Source organism: Carcharhinus amblyrhynchos, chromosome 20 (genome assembly GCF_965287045.1).
Source record: "Carcharhinus amblyrhynchos chromosome 20, sCarAmb.v2.hapA, whole genome shotgun sequence".
Lineage (NCBI taxonomy): Eukaryota > Metazoa > Chordata > Chondrichthyes > Carcharhiniformes > Carcharhinidae > Carcharhinus > Carcharhinus amblyrhynchos.
Window position 1 is genome coordinate 1383420 of NC_137343.1, and position 17863 is coordinate 1401282.

The 17863-nt window shown below is 42.4% G+C and overlaps 2 protein-coding genes across 2 annotated transcripts in view; one reads left to right on the forward strand and one right to left on the reverse strand.

Moving 5' to 3' along the window:
• Positions 1 to 70: 70 nt before the first annotated feature.
• kmt5aa (lysine methyltransferase 5Aa) lies at positions 71 to 14310 on the reverse strand. The gene is made up of 9 exons (XM_080208780.1): positions 14275 to 14310; positions 13429 to 13512; positions 13172 to 13360; positions 11097 to 11256; positions 9132 to 9372; positions 8387 to 8474; positions 8158 to 8217; positions 3549 to 3739; positions 71 to 2178 (listed from the first exon to the last, which is right to left on the reverse strand). Exons 1-9 carry the CDS (start codon positions 14308 to 14310, stop codon positions 1968 to 1970), a joined length of 1260 nt encoding a protein of 419 aa, XP_080064906.1. The 3' UTR covers positions 71 to 1967.
• sbno1 (strawberry notch homolog 1 (Drosophila)) overlaps positions 14008 to 17863 on the forward strand; it is a 150871-nt gene continuing 147015 nt past the window's right edge. Inside the window, exon 1 of the mRNA XM_080207934.1 lies at positions 14008 to 14383. The gene's annotated coding sequence lies outside the window, so the exon portion shown is untranslated. The remainder of the gene's footprint in view (positions 14384 to 17863) is intronic.

A 17863-nucleotide genomic window follows, 5' to 3' on the forward strand; every position in this document is an offset into this window, starting at 1 on the left:
AAAAGTTCTAAAGATGCAAAGACCACCTCAGCACTGATCAGAATCCAGTTGTCTTCATTAGCTATCTTGATTGATTTGTGATGAGACTTAGAGCAAGCAAACCAAATATTTTAAATAGTTACACTATTTTAAAAGATGGAAATTTAGCTCATTGATAGGCAAAGGGATCTGGGTGTACAGGTACACAGTTCACTGAAAGTGGCAATGCAGGTGGAGAAGGTAGTCAAGGTATACAGCATGCTTCCCTTCATCTGCTGGATTACTGAGTTTAAAAATTGGCAAATCATGTTGCAACTTTATAGAACCTTAGTTAGGCTGCACTTGGAATATAGTGTTCAATTCTGGTCACTACACTACCAGAAGGATGTGAAGGCATTGGAAAGGGTACAGAAAAGATTTACCAGGATGTTGCCTGGTATGGAGGGCATTAGCTATGAGGGGAGGTTAGAGAAACTTGGCTTGTTCTCACTGGAACAGAGATTGAGGGGAGATCTGGTAAGTCTACAAGATTATGGAGATACATGGACAGAATGGATAATCCGAAGCTTTTTTCCCCCCCAAGGTGGAAGAATCAACTACTAGGAGGCATAAGTTTAAGATGCAGGAGGGTGGTGGATGCCTGGAAGGTAGCTGGGGGTAGTGGAAGCAAATATGGTAGTGACTTTTAAAGGGGCATCTTGACAAGTACATGATTAGGATGGGAAGAGGGATATGGCCCTTGGAAGGGTAGGGGATTTTAGTTCAGTCAGGCAGCATGGTCAGTGCAGGCTCAAAAGGGCCAAAGGGCCTGTTCCTGTGCTCTAAATTTTCTTTGTTTGTTCTTTGTTCATTGTTGAATTTTGAAGGCAAGACTCTCAATCAAAACCTCCAAATATAAATTCAGCACTGATAACAACCACCATAAACTGGAATATTGTAAATGATCACCAACATCCTTACCTGGTCTGGCCCTGAACATGACCTCAGTCTTATGTCAAAGTGGTGACTCTTAATTTGTTCTGTCAACTCCCCCCACCCCCAATTGTTAATGTTGCAACATTTGGGTTAGCATCACAATGGTCTGAGTGAACGCACACAGCTGACAATGTGAAACATAAATGGGTCATAAAGACCACATTGATTAGTTGTGTTTAATGACATGATTTCCTTGAGGCAATGAAACAGTTTCTATTCTGGTCAATTAGGCTCTAACTGCAACAATTCACCCTTTTGTTTATGCAAGATGGTAGGTTTGTGCAGCCATACAATTCATTTATACAGAAAACTAAATTACAATTGTTCAACATTGATGCATTAGTGGGCTGAAGGTGACCAGTTCCCATTCAGATAATTCAACAAGAGTCTCCAGGACACACTACACACACTACCCTGCAATGCAATTAAGTCACAGAGTTTATTTAAATATTCTTCAACATGAAGCTTCTGTATACAAACTTTAAATAGCTGTTTACAACAGATGCACAGGCAAATGATGTGAAGCCCTGCTTTAAAATTGAATCTAAGCTAATGTGAATAAATGCTCATACTTGGTATTCAGAAATGTCCAATTACAGCTTCCAGATGGAAGTGACCAAATTCATTACCCAGAATGTGAACACTTTCTAAAAATGGTTTATTATTTTATAAGTGACACCATTTGATCTCTTAAATATGCAGAAGTAATTTATAATTGAGCACAAAAGCAGACCTAGGTTGCTAATACTGTACAACTGCTCAACATTCTGGAATAGTTTATATAAAAAACACAACCTTCCTTATGACTGCAAGCTCCTAAAGCACATCCGTGTACAAAATATACAAAAGCGTTAAGATATAAAAGTTCTAAAGATGCCAAGACCACCACCTCAGCAGTGCTCAGAATCCAGTTGTCTTCATTGGCAATCTTGATTAAGTGCCACATCACAAATCAGAGCAAGCAAACCAAATATTTTAAATAGTTATGCTCTTTTAAAAGATTGAAATTTGGCTCATTGCTTCAGCCAGGGATGTGCAGCAATTGATGCTTTGCTTCGGTCTCCATAATCATAAAGCAGCTCCTCACCCTTTGCAATATCCCGAGATGCAACAAGAATGAGGTGCGGCTTCCCATCAACATTGTGCAACTTAGTTTGACAGTTCCCATTCTTGCTGTGGTTGATCAGGCGACCAAGTTGTGTAGTTTCCTTTGTGGCATCCACACTAAAAATATTTAAACATAACACTTAGAAAACAAATATTCTCAAGATTACAAACATTGGGGTAACTGTGCCTAGCAGCTACATAGAATCTATAGCACAGTCATTCAGCCCAACTGACAAACTTCCTCACACCCTATACTTTTCACCCCATCAACATTTTCTGCTCTTTTCTCCCTCAAGTTTATTAATTTTTTCCTCAAATGCATCTACAGTATTTGCTATGTTTAACTCCATACAACAGCAAGATCCACAGTTTAATTACCTGAGTAAAGAAGTCAAATTGGACAAAGTGATTTCTGGACAAGAGAAATTTGATTCTGCAAAATTCCCAGCAACTTTAATTGCAGTTGGTGAAGACTCGATGGGCTGAATAGTCTCTTTCTGTAGTGTATGGATTCTAGTGATTCGATGGCAGTCTTTAGATTAACAAAGACCAAAGCTTTTACATCAGCTGTCAAAATTACTGTTCTGATGAAAGGTTCCAATGATCACCCTCAAGTACAATTAATTTGTGAATGATATTCCACACCACTGAGGATATAAAATTGCACAAACTCATGAACGGAACCAAGGCTGTCACTTCAGCCCAGTCTCAGATTACCCTGATAGAGCAAGGTACCTCAAAAATTTGAGTAAGTGGATAAGCAAGCCGTTTTTTACTGCTACTACATGATAGTGACAAATGGTATTCACCACTATTGCTGCCGTCAAGCCAAAAAGGTGCTGTGCCTATCACACAAATGATTAAGGTAAGATATGAAATTCAGTGCCAGTGTAATACGAGGTAAGTAGCTGAACATCCCAAAGACTGGCAGATTGTATCAAACAGCTTGTCCTTTCTAATGTTCACAATGGGCAAGGTACAGGCTGTGCCCAACCACCCCATACTGCAAAACTTAAACCCAACATTTGGTGTGATTCTGTAGCTGGACAACATTTGGTAGGTAATCCTTCTGTGTTAAAAATTACACTGACTACCAAGATGGTCATTCAGGCTGAAGAGGCTACATATATTAGTATGCAGGGCCATGTTCTTTGCAGACAGAAAGAACCTGTGCATACATTACATCGGTTACAGGATAAGGCCACTGCTTCAGCAAAAATGGCACTGGTGTGAATTCAGTACTAAGTTCAAATGTTGCTACTACATTCAGGTTCCCCCATGTGGGAGTCACATTCCAATCCTGTTACCCCAACCACCACCACAACCACACCCCTTTGCTGGAAATGGGGTGGAGTCTCCATGACTCCTGTGAAAATCCAGGCCAAGGTTTTCAATATACAACTAGAAATATTGCTGGTAACAAATTCAGCAAGTGTGGCATAACAGAAGGCCACCAAGTACACAAGGCTACAGAGAAGGAGACTTACCAGTAAGTTTTACTGAGGTATTGAAAGTAGTACATGTAGCAGCCAGTAGAGGGATCTTGGGCATACTTAGCCTCTCGATTCTTGGCATCTGTAAATTCTATGAGGTCTCCACTGTACTCCACCACAAACTCTCCACGTTGAAAAGGTTTTGTGGCCACCACACCACGACCTTTTCCATCAATTATACCAACCTGTGAGAACAAAGAATACAGTTAGAAAAAGGGTTTGTCCAGTACAGCTGCTATTAGCCACAGGAGAGATTACGAACAATGTTTCAGCTTCAATTTAGTGGACAATACTTTGCACAGTTGTGTAACAGAGCATACGAATTAAGAGTAGAGTAGGCCACTTGGCCCCTCGAGTCTGCTTCGCCAAATAATACAATCATGGCCGATCTGATTGTAAACTCAAATGGCCGATCTGATTGTAAACTCAACCCCCACATTCCTATCGACCTCAGATTACCTTTCAGTCCCAGATTAATCAAGAATCCATCTGCTCTACTTGAAAAATATTCAAAGACTCTGCTTTCCATTGCCTTTTGAAAGAGTTCCAGAGACTCATGACCCTCATCTGTCTTAAATGACCAATCCCTTACTTTTAAAAAGTGACCCTTAATTCTAGATTCTCCAACTAGAGAAACTACCCTCTCCACATCCACCATGATCTTAAGCTTTAATCAAATCACCTTACTCTTGTAAACTCTAGTGGATACAAACTCAAACTCTCCAATCTTTGCTCAAGACTGACCCATTCCTAGATTTAGTTGAGTAATCTTCTCTGAACCACTTCTAATGCACTTGCATCATCTTTCCTTAAATAAGACCAAAACTATACACAATAATACCTTGTACAACTAAAGCATAACTTCCCTACTTTTGTAACCAATTTCCTTCACATTAAATTATAATCTATTGGTTTTCCTAATTACTTGCTGTACCTTCATACCAGCCTTTTGAGATTCATGCATCAGGGCACCCAGATCCCTCTGCAATCTGTTTAGGTAACACAAGTTTTTCATTCTCCCTGCCAAAATAAACAATATCACATTTGCTCACAGTATATTCCAATTGGATAAGTGAGTGGCTGAAAGAATGACAACGTTCATTTGTAGCCTTCTTATATCCTCTTCAAAGTTTACTTTGACTTATCTTTGTAGGTATGATAAATTTGCTGACAACACAATCTCTTCACCCAAATCATTTAAATGAATTGTAAACATTGATCCTTGTGGCACACCACTCATCACATCTTGCCAACCAGAAAAAAGGACATTTATGCCAAATCTTCAATCATGCCAATGTCACCCCCATACCATAAACTTTTATTTTCTGCAATAACCTTTGATGTGGCACGTTATCAAATACCTTCTCTAAATCTAAGTACAATACACCCACCAGAACTCCTTTTATTGTGAATCCTTCAAAGAACCCAATAAATTGGTTAAAACAAATTCCTTTTCACAAAACCAGTCTGCTTGATAGGTCTTCAATTTTTCCCACTGTCATGCTAGAACATCTTTATAATGGCTTCTAACATTTTCCCAATATAACTATTAGGCTAACTGGGCCAGTAGCTTCCTGTCTCTCTTCCTTTTGAATAAAGAAGGGACATTTGCTAAGTTTCAATCTGATGGAACATTCCCCAAATCTAGGGGAATTTGGGAGCAGTAGCTGGACAATGGGCCACCTTCAAAGAAAAATATTACAGGCAATGACAAGGTGTATTCCTTTAAAATGAGACAGGTAGAGCAAATAAATCTCGAGCACCTGAACGATGAGAGAGATAGCAGAGAAGGTGAAAAGGAAAAGTACACAGAACAGATGTCAGGTACAATGGAGAATCAGGCTAAATGTGAAAGGGCCAGAGAGGAAGTGAAAAAAACTAAGAAAAGGAGAGAATGAAAGGAGATTGGCAGCTAACAAGAGAATCCCAAGGCCTTCATTAAGCAGATACATGAAAGGATGTTAGAGAGTAGGGTTAATTAGAGATAAAATGAGACTGGCAGGTAGCAGCAAGAGAAATAGAGGAAGTATTAAACAAGTACGTGGCAGCTATCTTTACAAAGAATAATGATACTACCCAGGTTGTGATGAGGGGAGATAACTGGTACACCAGAAGAATTTACAATGGAGAAGGTGGTGGTGTTAAAGAGGCTATCTTTACTTAAAATTGATAAAGGTATCAGGACCAGAGGTCTTATAAGGTTCACGGTGGGAGATATAGGAGGGATGTCCGAGGTAGGTTCTTTATTCAGTGATTGGGGTGTGGAACAGACTGCCTGCAGTGATAGTGCAGTTGGACACTTTAGAAACTTTCGAGCAGTTATTAATAGGCACATGGAACACATCAGAATGACAGGGAATGGGATAGCTTGATCTTCGTTTCAGACAAAGCTTGGCACAACATTGACAGCCAAAGGGCCTGTACTGTGTTGTACTGTTCTATGTTACCTTCGGGTAAGCATTCTCCAAGGCAGCCTTCACAACACAACAGCACAGAGTCGCTGAGTAGAGACTGATAGCCAAGTTCCGCACACAAGGACGGTCTCAACAGGGATCTTGGGTTCATGTCGCACTATCTGTAACCCCCATAACTTGCCCGGGTTTGCTAAACCTCACTTACTGTACTGTCTGGAGACAATACACATCTCTTTAACCTGGGCTTAATGCTCCTTCCACTCATTGTTGGCCACTTTAAGACTTCAATAGCAGGTTAGGTGTAAAGATTTGCATTCTAACCAGTAATCTGTAAACTGTGTTGTTACATGGTCTGAGGTCAGAACTCTCCATTTGCCCTGACGAAGGGGCAAACCCTGAAAGCTTGTGAGTTTACTATCAAATAAATCGGTTGGACTTAAACCTGTTGTTGTCAGACTTCTTACTGTGTTTACCCCAGTATCTCCACATCATGACTATATTTTATGTACCAGATGATACATCCAAGCGTACTGAGGGAAGTGTGTGGAAATTGCAGAGGCACTGGTGATAATCTTCCAGTCTTACTTAGAGTGGTGCCAGAGGACTGGAGGATTAAGACTTTTACACCCTTGTTCAAAAGGGAAGCAAGGATAGAGCCAGCAATTACAGGCCAGTTTGACTTCAGTGATATGGAAACTTCAGTTCATGACAAAAATCAATACTGAGACAAATGCAAGATAAAAGGGAAACAGCATGGATTCATCAAGGGGAAATCATGTTTACTAACTTGGGAGTTTTGTGAAGAGGTAACAGAGAAGGTTGATAAGGGCAATGCCGTTGATTTGATGCACATGAACGTTGAAAAGGCATTGTTACAGTACCAAACAGACTTGGGCAAAAATATTATCTCGGAGTAAAAAGGAAAGCAAGTAGTTGGATAAGAAATTAGTTGAGGGGCAGGAAACAGTGTTGACAAATGATTGTTTTCCAGATTGTTGGAAGATTTGAAATGGAGGTCCCTATAGGTCAGTTTTGGGATACTTGCTTTTTCTGATATATATCAATGACCTAGACTGTGGCATTTGGGGCATGATTTCAAAATTTCCAAATAAGATTGGAAAAGTGAGGAAGAACTTCTTCACTCAAAGGGTGGTGAATCTCTGCCCGTTGAAGTGGTGGAGGCTACCTCACTAAATATTTTTAAGACGTGGGTTGATGGGTTTTTGATGAGGGGATTAAGGATTATGGGGAGAGGGCGGGAATGTGGAATGAGCCACGACAGATCAGCCATGATCTTATTGAATGGCGGGGCAGGCTCGAAGGGCTAGATGGCCTACTCCTGCTCCTATTTCTTATGTTCTTAAGTGGTCAACTGTGATGGATAGTCTGGAATTTCAAAAAGGAAATGCTGGTGAAATGTGAGGTGATTAATGTTGGCAGGAAGAAAATGGAGTGTAGAAAATAAAGGGAGACATTCTGGAGGAATATACACAGTACACACACCTCATCTGGATGTGTATCAATTGTGTGCACTATACTTGAGGAAGGATGTCAAGGCATTCGGATGAGTACAGAGAAAAATTCTTAAAAATATTCCAAGGATAACAAACTATAGCAGAAAGGATGGATTGAAGTGTTTAGGACTGTTTTCCCCCAGAGAAAAGGAGATTGATAGAGGTATTCAATATCCTGAGAAATAGCAAGTCACTGTTCCCACTCAAGAGCACAAGAAGATTGAGATGGCACAGGTTCAAAATAATTGGCAAAAGTAAAGTGATGAGAAGAAATATTGTTTCACCCAGAGGGGGTTTAAGTCTGGAAGAAGCTTCCTGAGAAGGTGGTGGAAGCAGATTTGATCAAGGTATTCAAATGAGAATTGGATTGCTGTCTGAAAACCTTTTGTGGCACCTTAAAGCAGGGACTAGGAAGAATGTTCTTTCAAAGGCAGTGCAGACTCCATGAGCTGAACATTCTCCTTCTACATTGTGAAGAGTGACAAGGAGAGAGATGTCTCCTAAGCCACAGCTGTCCCAGAATGTCAATTAGTGGGGGTCCACTGGATCACTGGCCAATTTACTGTTCACACATGGCAACATCCTACATGCCCAGGCTGGCTTTGAAGCCATCACTAAGTGAACTCACTGCACAATACTCCCAGGCAAGTCAATTTTTCTATATTTTAATGGTACCTTCATTCCTTCTTCCTTCCCACTGCGAATCAGATCATCAATTATTTTCTTTTCTTCTGACTAAAAAGAAAAAGATAGAGTTGATGAGTCTTTGGATTTTCCAATGTCAGTCTGTGCATTGTATATAAACCAACCCTCCATCCCAGCAACACAAAGCAGTTGAAAGGGTAATTTATTTAAATAAAGCACCACTCCCATGTTACACTAAGAGCTGTTACTACACATTTACCTTCAGCTGCCCTTCACACTTCCTGCAACTTCTACGAACAGGATAATAATCGGTGACCTTACGATTCCGGCCTGCTGAGTTCTTTACACTGAGGGAGGGGGAAAAATAGACCTTGTTTAAAAAGTACAGAACTGTCAGAAGCAGCACATACATTGCAGAATGGAAGCCAGAAACAGCATGATAAACATACAGCAAAGGTTTTTCAGTCCCCCACCTCCACCTGCCAAATGATTAAACATGGGTTATTTCCCTACTCCAGCACATGGCTCAGCCAAGGCAAACACACCAGCAACAAGGTCCCATCTTCAAACATTGCAACAATCTCTTCTGTGGAAATCAGCCCCTCCTTCCACAGTTGAAACAATTGCTCAATCGGAAATCAAATACATTTCAGGGGATGACATCACTGTACAAACACACCAAGTCAAGGTGGGGGGTGTTAGAACTCCAAACCCTCTCTCCCACTTCCCTGCTGCTTCCCAGGGCACTGAAAACGTTTCCTTTTAAACAAGTATTTACCTATTCCCTTAAATTGAATCTGCGTCCACCACCCTTTCAGGCAGCATATTCGTAGATTGGAACTTGCAGAGTAAAAATAATTCTCCCATCATCATTTTAAATCCATGCATTGTGATTACCATCAGCAGAAACAGATTTTCCCTCCTTATGTTATTGTAACCTTCGCTAGAGCAAGGAAAGCTCAAATGCAGATGATTAACAAAGTCACTATGAGTGCATAACTTACCGTGTACGTTTTGGAGACTTCCCTTTACCTTTCTGCTGAACAGACTTTGTGTTTGTTTTAGTGCCGTTCTTGCTGACAGAAAGCAGAGCAGTAGACTCATCCTTTATAGCAGTCTCACAGACAGTACGTGGGACGGCTGCTGCAGTCTCTGCTCCTTCCTCAATTACCACTTTTTTTTCACTGTCCAACTCCTTATTGGACTTGGTAGAACTGTCAGCACATACACAACCACTTTGGTCACCTGCAAATATAACAGATCTGAACATTACAAGCCTAAATTTAAAAAAATTCAATTCGAGGCAAGCCTTTCTGCTCACAATAAGTAGCCAACCTATGTTTCTGTCTTCACGAAACAAAGATGGCCAAATCTCTCATCAAGAGCAGAAACAAAATGAGAAATAAAAAGACTAAACCAACAATAACTTTAAAAGGGGAATTGGATAAATACTTGAAAAGGAGAATCCTTCAGGATCATGGGTTAACAGCTGGATGTAGAACCAATTAGTTGGCTCTTCCAAAGAGCCAGCACAGGCATGGTCAGCTAAATGGTCTTCACAGTTGAACAATTCTATACAATAATATTTCTTGAAATATAGCAACCCTGGTTAGTAGCTTCAACATGATGTAAATGGAACTACACAAAGTAGTTGCAATTATTCAAGGGCTACCTCAAGACCCTTCTCCAGAAGGAATGATGGCATGAGTCATTTCCCCACTCACTTGTACATCACTGACTAGTGGAGTGTGGTTGGGAAAAATAATACTATGCCCAGGTAGGTAATTAAATCAGCAGGAAATCTGACCGATAAAACTTCTCAAATCTTGTGTTTGCATTAAGGAAGACAGCTGGATATTTGACTGAAGGGCTTTACATGACTGAGGACTACATGACATATTGCTACTAACACCACTGTAGAGCTGTTCTACTTCCTTGAGGCACTATGTTACAGTATAACCAAAATGAAGCCAATCCAACACTGGAGAGTTTCACAAAACTACTAATTGAGCTCCTTAAAACGAACACTATAATATGGTCTGAGGGTGGAGTCCAGAACAAGGTGCGTAACCATAAATTAGCGAGAGGTTGTTCAGAGGCCATATCAGAAAGCACTTCACACAATGTGAAGGAGGTGCCACGGAGTTTTGCAGCACAGAAAGAGGCCCTTCAGCTCATGTCTGCACCAGCCATAAAGCAAGCACCTATATCTATCTTAATCCCATTTTCCAGCACTTGATCTGTAGCCTTGTTGGGCATGATTAAAATTTCCAATATGCGGATAGTTGAGATTGTTAGGGAGGGGTATAAAATCATATGGATCAGAATTAAACCAATTTAGGGATATAGCTTAGCAATAATCTAATTCAATGACAGAATGGGCTTGTGAACAGAATGACTTCGTGCTGTTCTTGTGTTTGCTAAACTGAGTTTAAAAATGCTGCTGAGCTCTGTGCTCTTCAAGGAATTGCTAAAATGTAATTGGAATAGATTTATTTACATGGGTAGAGCTCAGGCACTCTCAATGTGGGTGTTTGGATTTAAATTGCAGCTTCCTCCCACACAGGAGTTTACAGTTCAAACCAAGCAGCATTCATAATAGTAGGCCTGACTTGAAGCTGTGTTCAGCAACCACAGGCCACTATTAACGCACCATTACTGCGTAGCAGGGAAACTGTAAGCCATTCAATTCAAAATAAGCCAGCAAGTAGTTACATTATATCTGCACATTGCTAATGTGTCTCACTGCCACGACTACGCCGGCCTGAAGGATTATCTGGTACAATTATTTCTGTAATTATATAGCACATATGCAATTCTTACCCTACGAAGCAACACTGGATTTGTTGTCCTGCATCAACCATTATAGCGACACACTAAGTAAAATTAGAGGCCTTCTGAAACTGAAACTGTTTGCTTTCTTTACAAAACAGCCTCCTGAAACACTTGCAGCTGTTAACCTTGCATACCTCCTTCCTCTTTCTGCATTTCACGTTTTACAGTACATTTGACTTGGAACTTCATTTGTTTATTTGAAGCAGAGTTTTCATCTTGTAATGGAGCACGAAGAGCGGGTGTTTTTGCAGAGTTCAAACGATGGCAAATCTTTGATTTTACATGCGCATTCTCCTGTAAGGAAGGGAAAGAACTTATTCATACGGCACTGTGTCTACAGGACGTCCCAAAATGCTTACAAGATAAAATGTCTAAACAGTCCAAAGTGACCATGTCCAATCAAAAGATATATTATTAGACTACAACAACCAGCATTGCTGCTTGTAAACACTGGATACTGGAGCAATATTGCATTGTTGGTTAGGGCATCCCACTTTAAAAAATGGTTGATTTAACAAACATTTATAATTTTTGTAATCCAGAATGAAGCAGGAAGTGCTGCACCATTAACCATTAAAACAAAAGATGCCACAAGAACCATAGATGGTTCAAGGTGCATCACAGATGTCCCACTGGACAGACATTGACAGCGCAACGCTGAAATCAATGTCATTTTGATATAAATGATTGAATATTTTCAATTTTCTTCTCAAGCAAAGCTGACAAAAAAGATAAGTTCAAAACTATAATTAAGTTTCCAGTTTCAAGTAACATCTACAAGACCTGAAGAAACACCAAGGACCATTAGCCTAGCTGAATGTTTACAGTAACACTATGGACTATAAACTGATGAAATATTTTCCCTGTAGCGTGGAATTGGAGTTCAGTGGAAAGCCAGCTATAGGATTTTGCAGATGCTTCTGTACAGAGGGCAATATAAGGAACGACGTTACAAAAACTACCCCATCACGCTAAAAAAACCTGCAGGTAAGTAATCTCAAGTATACCCTCACTTCGCAGCTGGGAGGATATCAATTTATCAGCTCAAATTACTGATCAAAAAGATGGCCATTACAAACTATACACGTCAAGAATAAAATCAAAAAATTTACTATGACTGTTTACCAAAATACATTACCTCTACTGAGACATAACTGAAAGCACTACAGTCATTGTAAGCCTGCTCAGTGCTGTGACATAGAAGCCAGGGTTAAAAGCGTCTGTTATCTCCCCACTAGCTGAAATGGTGCGTCGGAGATGAACAGTAGCTTGGTTTGTACTTTTTTGTGGGAAGGAGCAGATGGCGATGCACAATTGTCTCATGTTGACCAGACTGATTTCAAGCCACATTTATTGCAGCTGCTTATTACTGGTGCTTTTTAGGATCACATTTCACAACCCCATCCATAAATAACTAGAGTAAGTCGGGGAAAATTAAAAAGATAATTTGATTTACAGCATGGAAGTAATTAAGCGTTTTTTTTTAGTAAACCTGTGGGGTGGTGGCCGGGGGGATTAGAAATATTATTCTGCAATTTATCGACGAAAAATCACTTCAGCCCGAACTCAGGGACAGAGAGATGGAAGTGAAGACGCTGCAGCTCACCGTACTCCCAGCCCTTTCCCCAGACACTGATGCAGCAGCAGCTTGGCAGTGGCTCAGCTGCGGTGCCACATAGGTACCGACTGTCCTCAGGGCAAGCAGAGTTAGGCAATAAATGACAACCTTAACCCACAAACAACAGGGTGGAGTCCCTATTTAAAAACAAGGGGTGGGTATCGGAATCAAATGTGTGTTTTCCTCAAGTTAATTCCACAAGGTAAACTTTATTTTCTTTATGATTATATTCATGTTTTTAATGCTTCGCTATTTTAATAGCGAGTTAACACTTGACTTCTTAAAAACGTTTTAAACATAAAATACGATAAATGTCAGGAGCTTGGAAACAAGCCTGGGTTCACACTGCGAAGCCTCGCTGGGCCAAGTGTTTTTTTAATTCGGAATTATTTATTGAATGTTTTGATCTATCGATGCCCAATGCCCCGGCCCACTCCTCCGTCCAGGGAGTGGGGGAAGTGCATCCACCCCGCTCTCTCCTTCAGCCTGGATTGTAAAGGAGCGGGAGGGGGTGGGGGGGGGGGGGGGAAGGATGGAGGAGACTCCCCCGCCCGCTGGGCCGCTCTCCCCCGCCGGGGCCGCCACACGTACCTCAGTCATGGCCAGTTGTTGGTTCTCCTTAGCGGCCGCGGCCTTATCTCCGCCGCTTCTCTTCCCCGCCCCTTGAGCTACAGCCTTGGCTTTCCCTGAAGGATTAAAACATGTTGATGAGAAATCCGGGGGTCGGGGGTGGGGGGATGGGGGCGGGGGCGGAGGTGTGTGGAGAGGCCGTTTTTCCGCCTTTCACTCAGCAGAAACCGGCCACCGAATCCAAGAGCGTGGCGACTTCGCCATCTTGAAAACGTTACCGTATTTATCCGAAACGCCGGGCACTGAGCCGCAGAGCCGCCCGCAGCCGCCAGGGGCCGCAGCTTACATATCGCAAACATCAACTGTTTTAACATCAAATAATAAGTAACAGGAATGAATAAAATACCCATTTTACTGCAAAAAAAATTGATTGAAGGAGAAAGAAATTTTAAGTAGTAATAAGATGAACTCTTGTTTATAGAACACACTGTTGTGAAGTGACTACACCAGAAACGGCTCCCGCTCTTCCAAAGCCATTTAAATGCCCGCTCTACCCTTCGACCTGACCGGGGGCGGGGGGGGGGGGGGGGGCGGGGGGCGAGATATCCTACAACCCGCTTGTGATTGGACAACAGTGGCGCGTGTCTCCGGTCGAATTCCAGACTCTCAATGCCGATTGGCTGGGCGCGCTGTCTGTCAGCGCCATGTCCTGCCCCCGCGCGCATGCTCACCTCTTCCGCCCCTGCGCTGCCCCGGGCATTTTAAATTACGCGCTTGCTTTCTATTGGTCGCGTTGACGTCAAGACGGCGGCCGATTGGCTGGGCTGAGGCAGGGGGCGGGGAAAGGGGCGCGCGGTCACGTGACCGGCAATTGCCGCCGGTGATTTGGGGACGAGAAAAAAATAACGTAAATTCAACAAAATTATGCCACATCTCTTAACTTTCTTAGGGGTGTGTCAGAATTCGGTGGCACCGTGCTTGTGTGAAACGATCCGCGGTCAGCGGCCTGAGCGGACGGTTGGCGGCGGCGCCCGGCTGGGGGTCACGTGATGGATGATGGCGGCGGCGCCTGACATGGCGGCGAGGGGTTAGCGGGCGGACCGTGCGCGCAGCTCTCTCCTCACCTCAGCGCAGCTCTGAGTAACTACAGCCGCTCTCATCTCTGCTCCCGCTACCCAATTGTACCCAAATCTACTGGGAAACCTTCCGACGGGGACCTAGCGTCAGTTTGAGGTAAAATCTCAGGGAAAAGGCCGTTTTTTTGAAAAAAAGATAATTCCCCGTCTCCTGACGTGAACGCGAGGCTCCACTCGGTCGGTTGATTTTTTTTTATTTGGTCGCCGTACCGCGGCCCTCGGACGCCGGGGGCTCTGATTTTCCCCTCTAAGTATCTCTTTATGTTATAAACTTCAAGACAAAGAGGAAAGCGGGTGTTGATTTTCGGGCAATTCTCGGCGTGAAGCGCCTGGGCCTGGCTCTATGAGAGTTCCAGTCTCTGAGTGCATGAGTGGGAGGAGGAGGGGGTGTTACGGTTTGTTTTATTACAGTTTCTCTTCCTCCTTTTCTCGGTTGTTTAAAGCGTTCAGGTTTCGGCCACGTTTGTCTGTAGTCACCATTACACAGCTATAAAACAACCCGGAAGTTTGCTGTATATACTGAGCACGTGTTACGACCAGAAAACTAAGGTTTCTCTCACTGCATTATTTTCTTTCCCCCACCTTCCCATCTCGTTTTGTAGTTTGTTCTTTACCGCTCCCTTTCCCTTTGGATCTGATTTCTACTTTACTTCCCCTCCTGGGACGGTCTCGTGTTCAATGGTTTAACCGTCCTGAGAATGTCTATCTTTGTATGAACAACCAGGGTTCCAGAATTGGACACCAAGGGTTGTAAACAAAGTTGTCCAAACCCCCGCCGAGGGTTTAGATATTGCTGAGCCTTCCCCGAGGATGGGGGAAACAGTATGTTGGGTGGGGGAACTACACATATCGGACTTTCCCTCTTTGTTTCACTTAGATGCAAGGTTTCTCCACTCTTCTGCCCCCCCCCCGCCACCAAAGCCCAGCTTTAATTTCCCCTGTGTATAATTCGCCATTATGGCAGGGAAAATAAACGCCTCGTTGATATATTGTGTTCTTTTTATGTTGAAAATAAAAAAATACAGTAAGAAGTTTTGTACTCTTAATTACTTTGAAGGGCAAATATCAAACGTGTGGGCATGTGATGTTTTGGGTGGTTCACTGAAAACCCCAGGTCTTTTCGTATAGGGGTAAGAGGGGAAGGTATACAGACCCCAGTTACTAATGACATTGTTTCACCACGTGGACAAAATATTTTTCCTTGACTCATAACCATTTTCAAGGAGTACACTTCAGCTATGGGTAATGGAATGTTTGAAGTTTAAAGTCACAAGTAAGCTTACATTAACACTGCAATGAAGTTAATGTGAAAGTCCCCTAGTTGCCACACTTCAGTGCCTGTTTGGGTACACTCAGGGAGAATTTAGCATGATCAATGCATCTAACCAGCACATCATTTTGACTGTGGGAGGAAACCCATGCAGACACAGGCAGAACTCTGCACAGACAGTGACCCAACCTGGGAATCAAACCTGGGTTCCTGGCACTGTGAGGCAGCAGTGCTAACTGCTCTGACAAAGGGCATCTGGGCTTGAATCATCAGCTCTTTTCTCTTCTTACAGATGCTGCCACACTGGCTGAAATTTTCCAGCGTTCTCTTCTTTGGGTGCTAACCACTGGGTTGTCCCATTGGTTTAAGTTTGCTGTTTAACTGGTTGGATTGTTTATAGGTTTAAATATCTGGGCATGTTCCAGTTATGTTTATGATCCTTGAATATCAATGGATACAGTGTTTTTATTTTTTAAACAGGCTGCTTTTGCTATTCCGTTGTATAGCTTTTAAGATTATTTAGTAATGATTTAAAAACAATGGCTGTTTGCAAGTTTTACACACAAAATGAGCAAAGAACAGTACGACACAGGAACAGGTTCTTCGGCCCTCCAAGCCTGCGCCAATCACGTTTATCAAGACCAACCACTTACATCCCTTCTATCCCCCATTTGCTCATATGCCTATCAAGATAAGTCTTGAAAGTGGCTACATAACTGCCTCAACCACCTCACTCGGCAGTGCAGTCCAGGCCCCCATCACTCTGTAAAAAAAAAAACCCCTGTACATCACCACTGAACTTTTCTCCCCTCATCTTGAACTTGTGCCCACTTGTAATTGTCATTTCTGACCTGGGAAAACACTTCCAACTGTTCACTGTATCTATACCTCATAATTTTATACGCTTCTAACAGGTTGCCCCTCAGGCTTCTCTTTCCAGGGAGAACAATCTCAGTTTATTCAATCTCTCCTCATAGCTAACATACCAGGCGATATCCTGGTAAAGCTGGAGTACTGTGTGCAGTTTTGGGCGCCGCACCTGCGCAAAGATATTTTGGCCTTGGAGGGAGTGCAGAGGAGGTTTACTAGGCTGATACCGGAGTTGAGGGGGTTGAGCTATGAGGAGAGGCTGAATAAACTGGGCTTGTACTCGTTAGAGTTTAGAAGAATGAGGGGAGATCTCATTGAGACGTATAAGATGATGAATGGGATGGATAGGATAGAGGTGGAAAGACTCTTTCCGCTCAAAAAAGACAGTAGGACTAGGGGGCACAGCCTCAAGATAAAAGGGGGGGCGGTTTAGAACGGAGTTGAGGAGGAACTTCTTCACTCAAAGGGTGGTGAATCTCTGGAATTCTCTGCCCGTTGAAGTGGTGGAGGCTGCCTCGCTAAATATTTTTAAGACGCGGGTTGATGGGTTTTTGATAGGAGAAGGGATTAAGGGTTATAGGGAGAGGGCAGGAAAGTGGAACTGAGCAGCGACAGATCAGCCATGATCTTATTGAATGGCGGGGCAGGCTCGAAGGGCTGGATGGCCTACTCCTGCTCCTATTTCTTATGTTCTTATTAAACCTTTTCTGTACTCTGTCCAAAGCCTCCACATTCTTCTGGTAATGTGGTGACCAGAATTGAACTCAGTATTCCAAATTTGGCCTAACCAATGTCGTAGACAGCATAATTTGCCAAATTCTATACTCTGCCCTGTCTGATAAGGCAAGCATGCTATATGCTTTCTTCGCCATTTCCATCTGTGTTGCCACTTCTAAGGATCTGTGGATTTGATTTGATTTTTTATTGTCACATGCACAACATACAGTGAAAAGTATTGTTTCTTGCACAGCATACAGACAAAATGTACCATTCATAGAGAAGGAAAGGAGTGCAGAATGTAGTGTTGCAGTCATAGCTAGGGTGTAGAGAAAGATCAACTTAACGCAAGGCAAGTCCATTCAAAAGCTTAACAGCAGCAGGGAAGAATCTGTTTTTGAATTGGTTGGTACTGACATCAGATTTTTGTCTTTTTCCCAAAGGACGAAGATCTGGGATCTGTACTCCCAGATCTGTGATGCTCCTAATTGTTCTGCCATTTATTTTATAGTTCCTACCTGAATTGGATCCAGCAAAATGCATTACCTTGCATTTGTCTGGATTAAATTCCATCTGCCATTTCTCCACCCAATTTTCCAGCCTGTCAATATCCTGCTGTATTCCCTGACAGTCTTCATCATTATCCACAACTCCACCAATCTTAGTATCATCCACAAACTTGCTCATCAACACAGCTATGTTTTCTTTCAAGCCACATAT

What these genes read in the sequence shown, in the direction of transcription:
- kmt5aa (XM_080208780.1), bottom strand. Translation starts at nt 14,310, where the DNA reads ATGAGAGCGGCTGTAGTTACTCAGAGCTGCGCTGAG. An exon ending in CGGCGTTTCGGATAAATACG is followed by an intron (nt 13,361 to 13,428) that starts GTAACGTTTTCA and finishes GCTGAGTGAAAG; the next exon opens with GCGGAAAAACGGCCTCTCCA. An exon ending in AACAACTGGCCATGACTGAG is followed by an intron (nt 11,257 to 13,171) that starts GTACGTGTGGCG and finishes CCTTCCTTACAG; the next exon opens with GAGAATGCGCATGTAAAATC.